General features: G+C 48.2%; 1 protein-coding gene across 4 annotated transcripts in view; it reads right to left on the reverse strand.

Moving 5' to 3' along the window:
- GNPTAB (N-acetylglucosamine-1-phosphate transferase subunits alpha and beta) overlaps positions 1-12945 on the reverse strand; it is an 80467-nt gene extending 67522 nt beyond the window's left edge. For 2 of the 4 annotated variants that reach the window (XM_082634621.1, XM_082634619.1), the window contains exon 1: positions 12623-12945. In XM_082634621.1, coding sequence (XP_082490747.1) covers positions 12623-12687 — 65 coding nt within the window. In that variant the 5' untranslated portion in view covers positions 12688-12945. The remainder of the gene's footprint in view (positions 1-12622) is intronic. The other 2 variants (XM_082634622.1, XM_082634620.1) reach the window with 1 other exon arrangement.
- Between the last annotated feature and the right edge of the window lie 797 nt (positions 12946-13742).

Raw genomic sequence — 13742 nt, forward strand, 5'->3', positions numbered from 1 at the left:
GCGGTGGCTTCTCTTGTTGCAGAGCACAGGCTCTAGGCATGCGGGCTTCAGTAGTTGTGGCACGTGGGCTCAGTAGTTGAAGCTCGTGGGCTCTAGAGCACAAGCTCAGTAGTTGTGGCACACTGGCTTAGTTGCTCCGCGGCATGTGGGATCTTCCCAGACCAGGGCTCGAACCCATGTCCCCTGCATTGGCAGGCAGACTCTTAACCACTGCTCCACCAGGGAAGTCCTCCCCAAATGTTTTCAATCCCTGGTTGGTTGAACCTACAGATATGGAACCTGCGAATACGGAGGGCTGACTGTACTTTGATGTAAGTTATTCTACTTTACATACTATTCAGTACAGACAATTTTTTTTTTTTTCTTTTTGCGGTATGCGGGCCTCTCACTGTTGTGGCCTCTCCCGTTGCGGAGCACAGGCTCCGGATGCGCAGGCCCAGCGGCCATGGCTCACGGGCCCAGCCGCTCCGCGGCATATGGGATCCTCCCAGACCGGGGCACGAACCCGTATCCCCTGCATCGGCAGGCGGACTCTCAACCACTGCGCCACCAGGGAGGCCCTGTACAGACAATTTTAAAATAAAGAGACTCGCCCAAAAAGTCAAGCAATTAATTAGATATAGATTATGCCAGTTTCCAAAAGCAAAGACATTGTTCTTTCGGGCCTTTGTACAATTATAAAAATCAACATGCAAAGCTTGCTGACTGTCCAGCACTGCACCTAGTGTGGCAGGTTCACCTGGACTCCTACTACGCCCCACAGTCTCCTGTTCCCAGTTATCCATCTGCAGTTCACTGTTCACATCACCTCAGAGCAACTGTTCTAAACACAGATTTGACTCATCACTCTCTTGCTTAAAACCATTTGAATGGTCCCCATTTTCTTCAGGAGGAATCCAAATTCCTTGGAGTCACTCCACAGGCGAGTCCTAAACTGGCCACCGCCTGCCTCTCCAGCTTCACTCCTGGGTACGCTGCTGCAGCCCTTCAGAATCACTTCTGTTCTAGAAGGCGGGAGCTACCTCTCATACCCATACCTTTACACCTAGAGCATCCTTCACTTATGAGGGGGGAGGGGCTCCCATTTCTTCCCTCAGCCATCTCCTTCAAGATCAAGCTCACGTGTCACCCTGAGAAACTTTCCCGGACACCCAGGCCTAGCTCTTCAACTTAAGTTATCACAATGCATCTTAAGTTTGCCTATTTGCTGGTCTGTCTGGAGAGTGAGCTCCTCAATAGCAGAAAGATACAGAACCATCTTTGTGTCTCTAAGCAGTAGAGTACCTGGCCCAGAGTAAACACCTCCACTGATCTCTGCTGAGTGAACAACTTATGAAAATTTGGTAAAGAAACTTTATCCAATTTAGAATTCATCAGAAACAGAAATGAAGTTAATGGAGAGAGGTAATGAAGGAGGGATAAACTAGAACCTAAAAGAAGAAACAATTTTAGGAAGCAATTTTAAAGGGCAATACAGGGCTTCCCTGAGGGCGCAGTGCTTAAGAATCTGCCTGCCAATGCAACGGACACGGGTTCGAGCCCTGGTCCGGGAAGATCCCACATGCCGCAGAGCAAATAAGTCCGTGTGCCACAACTACTGAGCCTGCACTCCACAGCCCGCGAGCCACAACTACTGAGTCTGCACACCACAACTACTGAAGCCTGTGCGCCTACAGCCCATGCTCCGCAACAAGAGAAGCCACCGCAATGAGAAGCCTGCGCGCCACGACGAAGAGTAGCCCCCGCTCACTGCAACTAGAGAAAGCCTGCGCACAGCAAAGAAGACCCAACACTGCCAAAAATAAATAAATAAATAATTAAAAGATAAAAGGCAATACAGTTTTTAGTCTGATCATACACAGAATGCATTTGACTCTCCCTGCACAAGTGTGACTTAGTCTGGAACATTTCTGAAAGATCACTTTTTTCCCTGCTTAATTTAGTGTATGTATGAATCACACGCAGGCTGACTAATCACCCGCTAAAGATACTGCATGTGGATCACAAGATTGAAACAATCTAAAGACAGTAAGAACTTAAAAAGATACATTGTGAATATACATAACCTATCACAGCTACAATTGTCTGTGACAGTTTAGAAGGAACTAGGATAACATATGTTATTGTAAAGTGCAGGCCGTATTGAATTAATAAGGCCTCCTCTGCTTTCATATCAACCAAAATAAAGCACACTCAGATAAAGAAATCACTGTGAACTTTTCTACTCTTGTCTCTAAGAAAAGATTAATATACTCTTTAGTGTGACCTTGGACATCAGGCCAAAAGGTAGGTGCCCTGTTGTCTTCGTAAGTGTTGTGGTCAAGGGAAGATCAGGGCTGGCATGGGGTACTTGGCATCTAATTAGCATTTGCTCAGCACCTTGCACCAGGCACTATGCAAGGTACCTTATATACTTTAGGCATCTTATTTAAACCACCTTTCCTCACAGGCTCAATCACAATCAGTGAGCAAAAATAAATATTTTTAAGTATTCATTCAACAAATATTCACTGAGCACCTATAGTTAGGGTCTGGGAGGACAAATGAACCTGTCTATCTTGTTCACTTTTATATACCAAGATGTCGGTGAAGTGTCTGGCACATAATGGAACATGAAGGCCAGATGATTTTGCCTCCTAAATCTCTCCAATCTGCCCACTTCTCTTTATCTGCCCTCCACCGGCCTAGTGCAAGGCCCCTAAGTGCCCTGCAGCCATTCTTTTTCCCTCTAATTCGGGGTTTCCCGTCTTTGTCACTACTGGCATTCAGGGCCTGACAACTCTTCGTTGTGGGAACTGTTCTGGGCACTGTAGATATTTAGCAGAATCCCTAATGCCAGCAGCGCCAACCCCATGCCCCAGTCATGCCAATCCAAAATGTCTCCAGGGGCTTCCCTGGTGGCGCAGTGGTTGAGAGACTGCCTGCCGATGCAGGGGACGCGGGTTCGTGCCCCAGTCCGGGAAGATCCCACATGCTGCGGAGCGGCTGAGCCCGTGAGCCATGGCCGCTGAGCCTGCGTGTCCGGAGCCTTTGCAACGGGAGAGGCCACAACAGTGAGAGGCCCACGTACCGCAAAAGAAAAAAAAAATGTCTCCAGACCCTGCCAAACGCCTCAGGGCTGGAGCGGCAACATCACTCCCAGTTGAGAACCAATGGTCTAGAGCAGACTTGCTCTCCCTCTGCCCTCTGCCTCAGTAGTTCTGACCGTTCAAAGCTGAGCTCGAACTGCATCAAGAAAGCCTCTCCTGACCCAGCCACTACAGGATGGGTTCCCACTGCTGGTCTCTCCCACAACACTCTCCCCTTTTAGCATTTTTCACAATTGTAATTAAGTAGCATTTAATGTCTGACTGCACAACCAGGATATAAACGCTCAGTCTGCAGGAACCAGTGGGCTTCAGTTCACTGCTCTAAGCCCAGGGGTGGCGCTACAACAAAAATTTTACTAGTTTAATGAATGATTTAAGTGCTCTGCTGGGGCACAGGGATTCCAAGGGAAGAAAGACAACATCTTTGTGTTCAGAGAGCTGAGTACAGAAATGGCAAATAAGCTTCATCTCCTGGGCAAGCTCAATTAATTTGTACCTGCTTTGAGAAGCTGTACATCTAGACATGTTGCTTCTAAAGCACCAATATACCAGATACTACATTCCAAAGCAATATGTAGGACCAAGATGCAACATTTCCTAAGGAGGTGGTTGAAAACTCATCCAAATCATGGCAGGAAGGGTCAGAGGAGAGCTTTGGGAAGCTGCTGGCACTCTGTTAATCCTGTTCCACCTCATCTAAAGGAGAGGGGTAGAAATCTCTCTCCCACGCCAGGAAACCTCAAGTCCAGGAAAAGGACTCAACTAGGATCACTGAGAGCGCCAACCTCGGGTTCATGCAGTTGGGTGCATGCAACATCCACCTCGTACCTGAGAAACAGAAAGGGCTGGCTGGCTATCGGCTCCGGGGACAGGGAGACATTACTGCCAGGCTGGAGTCAGCCCACAGCCCCCCACTTTGAGCTGATGGGGTTCAGGACATGCTACCTCAAAATATGGCACCTTGGCAAACTGAATATTTCAAGCTGAATGAATTTGAGAAACACCACATAAAAAGGATTTTCTGAACCTCCCCTGAAACAGGTCATAAGACTTTCTGTGAGACGGGCCCTCTCTATGCTTGGAAGAAAGGAGAAATCCTCATCTCTAAAGACAGAGGAATGCCGCAAGAAATCTGAATGAACATACCTCGTGTCTCCCCCAGCTTACTCCCCAGAGCTCACACCCTTTTTTGTCCTATCACATTTTTTCCGCTATTCTCCATGCTCCATCAAGCCCAGCAATACAAGCCCAGCATTACAACCCTCAGGTTTAACTGCTTCTTTGGTCTTCATTTCCTTATGAAGGCCCCAGGGTCATGTAAAACTTACATTATTTATTTGTATTTTTTGGCTGCACTGGGTCTTCGTTGCTGCACACGAGCTTTCTCTAGGGGCGGTGAGCGGGGGCTACTCTTCATCGTGTCGCGCAGGCTTCTCATTGCGGTGGCTTCTCTTGATGCGGAGCACGGGCTCTAGGTGCGTGGTCTTCAGTAGTTGTGGTGTGCGGGCTCAGTGGTTGGAGCATGCAGACTCAGTAGCTGTGGCGCACGGGCTTAGCTTCTCCACGGCATGTGGGATCTTCCCGGACCAGGATCGAACCCATATCCCCTGCATTGGCAGGTGGATTCTTAACCACTGCTCCACAAGGGAAGTCCCTAAAACTTACATTAAATAAATGTATGCTTTTCTCTTGCTAATCTGTCTTCTGTTACAGGGGCCCTAGCTGAGAACTAAGGAGAGTAGAGGAAAAGGGTATCTTTCCTCTCTTGCAGAGCAAAGGATTGCAGGTCACCTGTGCAAGAGATGAGATGTGGGTCATGCACAAGAGAGCACCGCAGAGGGTCACCTCAGACCAGGTCCGTGGTCCCCCAGAAAAGCAGACACTTAGGGGCTAAGGAAGGAGCAAGCAACCAGCCCAGAGGAAGAGGCATTCGCTCTCAGCAGAGTAAAAGCAAGTGACAGCGCTCAGGGTGGGGTCCCTGAAGGATGCCCTTTGAAAGCACTCAGAAGAGAACGAGCTTTGACACCAGCAAATCCCAGAGCTCCAGCGCCTATTTAGGAAGGACTTTCCTGCCCTCATTTCCTTTCCTTCTTCCCAGTCCTACAACCCAGGAGGGGTCAGAAACAGGCTCCGTGGCAGAAAGAGAGAAGCAGCCCACCATACCCAAGCTCCCTTCCTCAATCGCAGGCTTTCTGCTTGGAGCAGGCCTGGGCTGGAGAGGCAAGAAGCTTCAACTTCAACAGGCTCAAAGTTCTGTTTTGACATGAGACTGAAGGCTTTCATGGCTGAACTGACGTTATGTTTTGTAATCTGAAGCAACCACGGGACTTTTTCTTACCCAGGAGTGACAAGAGCAGGCTGAGTTAGGCCCACAAGAGTGTCTCATCCAGGGGCAGAGGCAGAGCTAACCCTACAAGCTGACGTCAAGGGTCAGTGGGAGAAAAAGACACCTGCTACATGTCCTCCCGGCTGTGCTCACCAACACGACCGTGCAGCTACTACGACCGTACAGCTAGTAGCCGCCAGTGACACCAACCTATTCTTTCCTAGCTGAACACCACCTCCATATAACACAAATGTTCAGGACAGGGGCCCCAACTTCACGGGGGCATCAGACTGGTCAAAAAGCAAACCTCTTCCTCCTTTTAAGGTGTCTATTAGGGGTGGCTCTATGATCCAGCTGGGGCCAGTCCCAGGAAAGGTTTGATGAGGTCTTGGGGCAAACTCTTTCTGTATCTTCTGGGAGAGTTCAGGAGCTGGAAGAACGCTGAACTGTTACAGAATTATTCTGCAGTCACATCTGCGCGTGGTGAGGAGAGAGCACCGTGATGAGAGAGGCCCCTGCGTCACAGGGCGGCACAGTGGCAGGAACGTGCTGCAGGCAGCCAGCAGGAGGTGCGCATCCAGGACCTGTTGGCAAGGCACTGGAAACGGGGAGTCACAAGCATCCGGCTGGGGTCTGAAACCTGACATCCCCTCTAAGAGGAGACAGCCAGGGAGCAAAGCCTGGAGAATCCCAGCGTTTAAGACAGAGAAGGAATGGTGAGTGTACAAGGAGAACAAAGAGGGTGTCTTCCTGAAGAAAGAGGGAGTGAGCATTCCCACATGCATGGGGTGACAGATGCTGCAAAAAGGTCAGGTTAAGCTTTCTCTCTTAATTTTCTGCTTAATTTCTTTAACAAGATCAACATTATTTAGACCTCAGGAGTAAGTCAAATCAAATGCAACTATCAAATCACCCATTAAAGATATATATTGAATCGTTACTGAAAGATTTCTGAGTGCACACTAGCACTGTGTTTAACAACATTCCGTATTACTTCGCCCACTCAAGAACACAAGTTTCGGGGGCTTCCCTGGCGGCGCAGTGGTTGAGAATCCACCTGCCAGGGCAGGGGACATGGGTTCGAGCCCTGGTCCGGGAAGATCCCACATGCCGCAGAGCAACTAAGCCCGTGCGCCACAACTACTGAGCCTGCGCTCTAGAGCCCACGAGCCACAACTACTGAAGTCCACACGCCTAGAGCCCACGCTCCGCAACAAGAGAAGCCACCGCAATGAGAAGCCCGAGCACCGCAACAAAGAGTAGCCCCCACTCGCCACAACTAGAGAAAGCCCACGCACAGCAACGAAGACCCAATGCAGCCAAAAACAATTTTAAATAAAATAAATAAATAAAATTTAAAAAAAAGAATACAAGTTTCACAGATTAGAGTACTTAACAACACGGTATCAAAACTGGAAAATGGAAACAACACATTTTCACATCTTCTAGAACAAGGTAAAGGGCTCACAGCTATCACAGTCACAATGTCAATGTGTCAATGTTAAGGCCAAGGCAAAGATGGGTTTTGACTCAAGCCAGTGTCTAGGACATCTGTTGCTCTGGCTCTTTGTTTGATAACAGCCTCCTGAGCTCCCTCTGGGGAACCCCTCTCAGTTCATGTGGTTCAGTGGAGGCTGACAGTCCCACCCATAACCCTAGCTCTGGAAATGATCAAGGTGGTTAATGAAGGCACAAGGGCACTCACTCCCCAGCTAGGCAGGCCGCCCTGGGTCTAGCTGGCACTAATGAGGAAGAGAAGGTTACTAAACTGGGAGACCGGCTGCTGGAGTTGCTGCCACCAATCCTGGCTCCCGTATGGCGAGAGCTTGTCTGAGAACTAAACCCATGGAGCTGGAGAACAGGGACAAAGAGTCCTGATGACACCATGTGAGCACCTCGATCTGATCCTGCCAGAAATTTCACCCTATTATTTTTCAACTACATGAGTCAAAAAACTGCCTTTTTGGGCCTCCCTGGTGGCGCAGTGGTTGAGAGTCCGCCTGCCGATGCAGGGGATGCGGGTTCGTTCCCCGGTCTGGGAGGATCCCATATGCCGCGGAGCGGGTGGGCCCGTGAGCCATGGCCGCTGAGCCTGCGCGTCCAGAGCCTGTGCTCCGCAACGGGAAAGGCCACAACAGTGAGAGGCCCGCATACGGAAAAAAAAAAAAAAAAAAAAAAAAAAAAAACTGCCTTTTTTTCTTAACCCAGGTCCAAAGTGGAATTCTATCACTTGCAACCAACCAATTCTATCACTTGCAACCACTGGCTAATACCAGCAACAATTTTAAACCACTAATAATTCAAAAAGAAAAAGCTCCCGTCTCCTTGTAAAAGGCTCAACTTCTCTTAGGATGTTTCAACCCATAATTTTCTTCCCTTCCTCTGATCTTCTAAGTCATTATTGTGTACCTACTCAGACATTCAATTACTTACTCGCTTGTACTGTTACTCATATGTATATCATGGCCTCATCTCAACTAGCCAAAGATGGCCAAGGATGAGCTGTACATAATTCTTTGTATCTGACAGTACCCTCCACCATACAGGGTACAATCTGACCAATCATGTCTGAGAAATAAAAGGTAAGTACAGATGGGCTGCATCAGAGTAGAAAACTTATCTTTACTGGAAATGAGCTTAACGGGAGGTTCGTTAAGATCACCCCCAATTCATTCATTCATTCACACATCAAGTATTTATTTGGCACCTACTGGGTACGAAGCACTTTAGAGGTGCTAAGAATAGCAGGGTAAATGACAATGTCTCTGATTTGACACTTAGCTGGGCTGTGTATCTCTCCCAAACCCCCCAAAAGAAAGATACCATTTAAAGGGGCTCAGTGAGAGAATTCCCTGGCGGTCCAGTGGTTAGGACTCTGCGCTTTCACTGCCAAGGGCATGGGTTCAATCCCTAGTCGGGGAACTGAGATCCCGCTAGCCACGCAGCACGGCCCAAAAAAAGAGGCTCAGCGCAGCCACTGGCATTTTCTCTGTAGCAGAAACTCCATTACATTATAGTTCATGCTTTCCCATGTGAAACATCCAATAAATGTATATTCACAGAACATTAAAGCTAAAATGGGGGTGTTAGAAATCCAGTCTGGAAGTTTTAAAACATTTTTCAGAATGAAAGTTTTCACCACCCCCAAAAGAAATCTACACAAACAGGTAAGAGTGGCTGCCCCAACCCAGGAGGCAGCTGGGAGTAACACAGTCTGGAAACCACTGAGGATACAGTTTATGGTGGGGCTAGAGCCAGGCCAGAGGCTGCCTCCCAGCTCTCAGGCCAGGTTCCTTTAATGTCAACTATTTGTTGCCTTTGGCAAAGAACACACTCAAAATGTATCTGTTTAATGAGCAAAATAATCAAATATAAGCATAACTAATTTCTTTCTTGAAACTGGGCCAGTCTGAGAAACTGGAGCTGGACCCAGTTTTCAATCTTCTTTTTCACTGAATATCTAACTAATCCAAAATGGCGATAGAAGACAGGTGAGCAAAAGAGAGGAGGGAGGCCAGGGTTACTGCCCAGTATGGGTAGATTCTATCTGAACTTGTCTGACTCCCTCATTGAAGTTAATTTTTGGACACCTCTTTGTTTCCATACTTGGTATATGTAAGGAAGTGATATATTGTATTTTATACACACACATGCACACAGATACACACATACCCAGTAATGATCTACAGTCCTTTATTCACAATCCTAAAATCCAAAAAGCTCTCAACACTGAAGATCTTTTTTGGCAGGAAAACCTGACCTGACCTGAACTCATCTGGTGGCAAAACTTGACCTAAACTGACTTGAAGTTATTTATGGTCTTTATTCTCCTCACTGAGTGTAAATACTCACACGTTTCACTCACACAGTCACTCACTACAAGACACCGATGTTTAATTCCAAGGTTCAGTAGAATTTTCAGATAAGGGATTGTGGATTTCCATATAAAATGTACTAAATAATGAGGACCCTGAAATAACAGATTTTTACTTCAAAAGCACATTTTAAGGTCTATACAATATTAACAGAGGACAAGCATTTAAAATCATAAATTTCTGAGCTAAAAGGGATAATCATTCATTTATAGATGAGGAAACTGAGGCTCCCAGAGGCCACATGACTTGCCCAAATCAACTAGTTTACCTGCTACCCTCACCCAAGGCGACGCACTTCAGTGGCCATTAGTCAGTCCCCATCCAGAGGGCCCTCCCTGTGGGTTTGGATCAGGTTCTGCTTTTGTTTAATCCGAGTTCCCAAGGGTTCTTCAAAAAGACCTGGCTCAACTTAAGGGGAAAATAAAAAAGAAATTTTTTTAGTACTTCCCTCTCTCAATTCCACTTTTCTTTCTCAATATTTGGATGAGTATACAAATAGCTTATGAAAAGGTAGCAGCCAATACCACTTATCCTAAGAGAGGGAAAAAAGATAGTGATGAATCCACAATTAACAATGATCTTAGTCCTTCTACCCAGTACAATCAGTGAACTTATTAACAAGTTGGTCATATTAGCTGTGTGATGAGCATATTCTACTTCAAAGGTTTGTTTCAAAATAAGTACTAAGGGCGTAAGACAGTTGATGACAATAATAATAGCAGCTGTACTCTACCACTTAATGAGAGCCTATTATGTGCCAGGAACTAATAGGCTCAACCCCGCAAAGAAGGTATTCTTGCCTCCTTTTTAAAGATGAGGAGGCTGAAGTTTAGAGAGGTTAAGTGTCCTTCTGAAGATCATATAAGGGACAGCCCAGACTATCTGAGAAGCCATAGAGATATGCTTAAGAGTACAGCTCTGGAGCTGTACACTGCCTTGGTTTGAAGCCCTGCTCTGCCATGAACTAGCTGGATTAATTTGTGCAGTGCCTCAGTTTCATCACCTGTAAAACGGGTATACAGTCAGCCCTCCAGTATCGCTGATGCGGAACGGGAGGATACGGTGGGCTGACTGTAAGGGTCTTGATCACCCTCAGACTTTGGCATTGGATGCAGGTGTGGGGGGTGGTTAACACTAGTACCCATCTCACAGGTGTGATGTTGTGAGGATTAAATGAGTTAATATATGTAAAGCAGTCAAGAGAGTGCCTAACATCTGATAAGCCCTATGTATTAGCCATGATCACGATCATTAACACTGGCACCAGCATTCAAAACCAGATCTGCCTAATCCTGCAGCTCCTCTTTTCAGCTGCACTGTAGAAATTAACTACAGGCAATATAGTAGGGGTATTGAGCCAGCTGTTTCCATTTCCCATGCCACCTGTTGGCATTCTTTGCCTCTCATTTCTTTTGTCTGTTCCAAATGTTAAGATGTGTGGCCATTTCAAGACTTTCTTTCAGTAACTAAATAACCAGGCGTGGAATACACAAAAAGAAAAATTCTTTTTTTTTTCTTCAGGTGAATGACCTTTAATCCAGTCCCTGCCTCACCAGCGAGGCGTCCGGAGTGATGGCAGAGACCTAGGGGACAGGGCAGGCTGACAACTGATGCCTTTGAGTCACCTTCACACTGCAGGGGAGTTAATAAACAGCTAACTTAAAATTACTCAGGGCCAAAAAAATCTTTTATCAGCAATCTTTTATCACCACTTACAATCACTACATTAAGGTGCAATACATGAAACAAAGACAGAACAGAAGGTAGTATAATATTAGGTACATATTCCACGTTTACAAGTCTGGGGCACTTTCTCAACCCTTACTTATAAGACTTATTTTCATCAGCCCCTAGACCAAGAACTACTAAAAGTGTAAACCTAAAAATCATGCCATATATTCATTAGACAAATATTTAGACTGTATACTCTGGCAGTACCTGGCACAGCTCCTGGACACAGTGGTTAAAGGTAGCACCCTCTCTTATGGAGCCCACAATCCAGCATGGGTACAGACTTGAAGCAAATGTATACTGTGGCATTTCTGAAAAATATTCTGTTAATTTTTAAACCTTTTACAACCTCCTACCCCCCCAAAAGAAAAAAATAATAAAATAAAACAGAGACGAATTTCTAACAACTTGAAAATACAACTGTCTTCCAATTCCTAGACACACTTTAAAAGGGGATGTTCTCTAAAATCACATACGTGTACTCCTCCAGTTCTCACCTATTCAGTCTCTTGTACATTTGTTTATGACAAAGAATACTGTATTAGACTGTTAGTCATGAAATAGCCATGCAACCTAAATCAAAAGGCTGTTTCATTCAAGAAAATGTTTAAAGTCCATACCCAGAGGGCCACAAAATCTATTAAACCTGGGTGTTTCCACCTGCCAAACCTGTTGCTTGGACCCTCTGGGGTTTACAATCTTATCGAATTACTTTATGCTTATACATATGCTTTATGCTTTAACTAACAGCAGATCAAGACAGGCTGGGTTTGTGTGATCTGGAATCTAAATGATTAGCATATCCCATGACCCGAGAGCTTGTGCTGATTCCCAAGAGATTGGGTGCTGGAGTCCCAAGACGGTTATGGGCATCCTGGTCACAGGAAGGGGCCCTAGGCTCAGCTGATCTCGGGATAGAGAAAAGTGTTTGGAGATGCCACACATCTGTGTTTGCCCATCTACCAGTACAGCCTCTTAAGGGCTCACTGATGATATTCAGCTGTCTCAAATAAGAGACCGAAAAACAAAAAAACACCTTTTCACGTGTAAGTCCTTTAAATTTGGGGCCCGTACACTCTCCCCACTGCAAATTCACGTGCCAAGAAAACACCCCTCTTGGACAAAGTTTTGAGATCCGGGAAGAAACGGGATTAAGAATATAAAGTGCCTCTGTCAAAGGGAAAAGATTAGAAGGGTGACACCTGAGGAGGAAACCGCAGGAGGGGCAAGGACTGAGAAATCAGTGCAATTTAGGAACTCTGGGTCCCGGGAGAGGGGTGCGTGCAGAACAAGGCCTGAGGGACAAAGTCAAATGACTTGGGGACCCTGAAGAAGGCACCTGGAAGGAAAGGGACTCGGCAGAAGGAGCGCGTATCCCCCAAACCGTCGGGAGGGCGAGGTCTGCACCCCGGATGCTAAAACCGCAGCCCGGAGAGGAGCTCAGAGTTCGCGGCGCCCCCGGGGAAAGGGCAGGTTCTGGAGCTCGTCCCCGGAGCTGCAGGGAGGATGGCGAGGCAAGAGTGGAGCGCGGCGGCGCTGGGGCGCCGCGGCGTCGTGCGGGTTCAGCGCGCCCCGACCAGGGCTCCCGCGCCTCTACTCACCTCTCCGAACTGGAAGGCCGAGACGATGGTGACAACGACGCCCACGAAACAGACGTAGAGCCCATACCTGTGGGACAGGCAGGTATAGGTCTGTCTCTGCAAGAGCTTGAGCAGCATCACCCCGGCCGCCGACACGCTGCGCCGCGCCCGAAGGGCCGGAGACGTCGCCGCCGCCGCCGCCTCCTCAACGAGCCGCCATTCCGCGGCCCCCACCGGGCTGCCGCGCTCAGGTCACAGGCTCCGGCCGCCGCGCATTGCCGCTCCGGGGATCGACGCCCGCTCGGCTCCACGCCGCGGCCGCCGCTTCCGGGAGCCGGGAGCCCACGCCCTCGGTGCGGCGGAGGCGGTCGCGCGGCCCGCTAGGCGGCCGGCGCCGCCCCGGTCTGGCCCAGCTAGAGACAGGGTCGGCGGCGGCGGCGGCGGTGGGAACAGCAGCGCCACCTGCAGGGCGGAGGGGCGGAGGGCAGCCGCGTGCCCTCCCCGACTGCGCGTGCGCCGCGGGCTCTCCCGGCCTGGCTGGGATCCTCGAAACCGGATTGGGCGGGCGACCCGGCCGGGGCTGGCCTCGTCAAGGAGGCCGCGCCCCAGACGGTGCTATATTGACATGAATGTTTTTGTGCACAAAACCCTTCCTGCATTTACAATAATTGGGAAATCATGGTTTTTCACAGCCCTAAGAGGAGATGCTGTTATGGGCCTCCTTTCCTCTCTGGCTGTCTAACCATATTGTTTGAAAGAGGAAATTTGGGGGCTAAATGTGCCAAAACCTAAATTCATTCATTCATTTATTAATTAAATATGTATTTAGTGTCCGGTGCCTGGCATGGTGCTTGATGTTGGATTTTCAAAAATGAGCTAGGGCTTCCCTGGTGGCGCAGTGTTTAGGAATCCGCCTGCCGACGCAGGGGACCCGGGTTCCAGCCCTGGTCCGGGAGGATCCCACATGCCGCGGAGCAACTAAGCCTGTGCGCCACAACTACTGAGGCTGTGAGCCACAACTACTGAAGACCGCACGCCTAGAGCCCATGTTCTGCAACAAGAGAAGCCACCGCAATGAGAAGCCCGCGCACCGCAACGAAGGGTAGCCCCCGCTTGCTGCAACTAGGGAAAGCCTGTGCAC

Source organism: Mesoplodon mirus, assembly GCF_964341445.2.
Source record: "Mesoplodon mirus genome assembly, chromosome: 11".
NCBI classification, from domain to species: Eukaryota; Metazoa; Chordata; class Mammalia; order Artiodactyla; family Ziphiidae; genus Mesoplodon; species Mesoplodon mirus.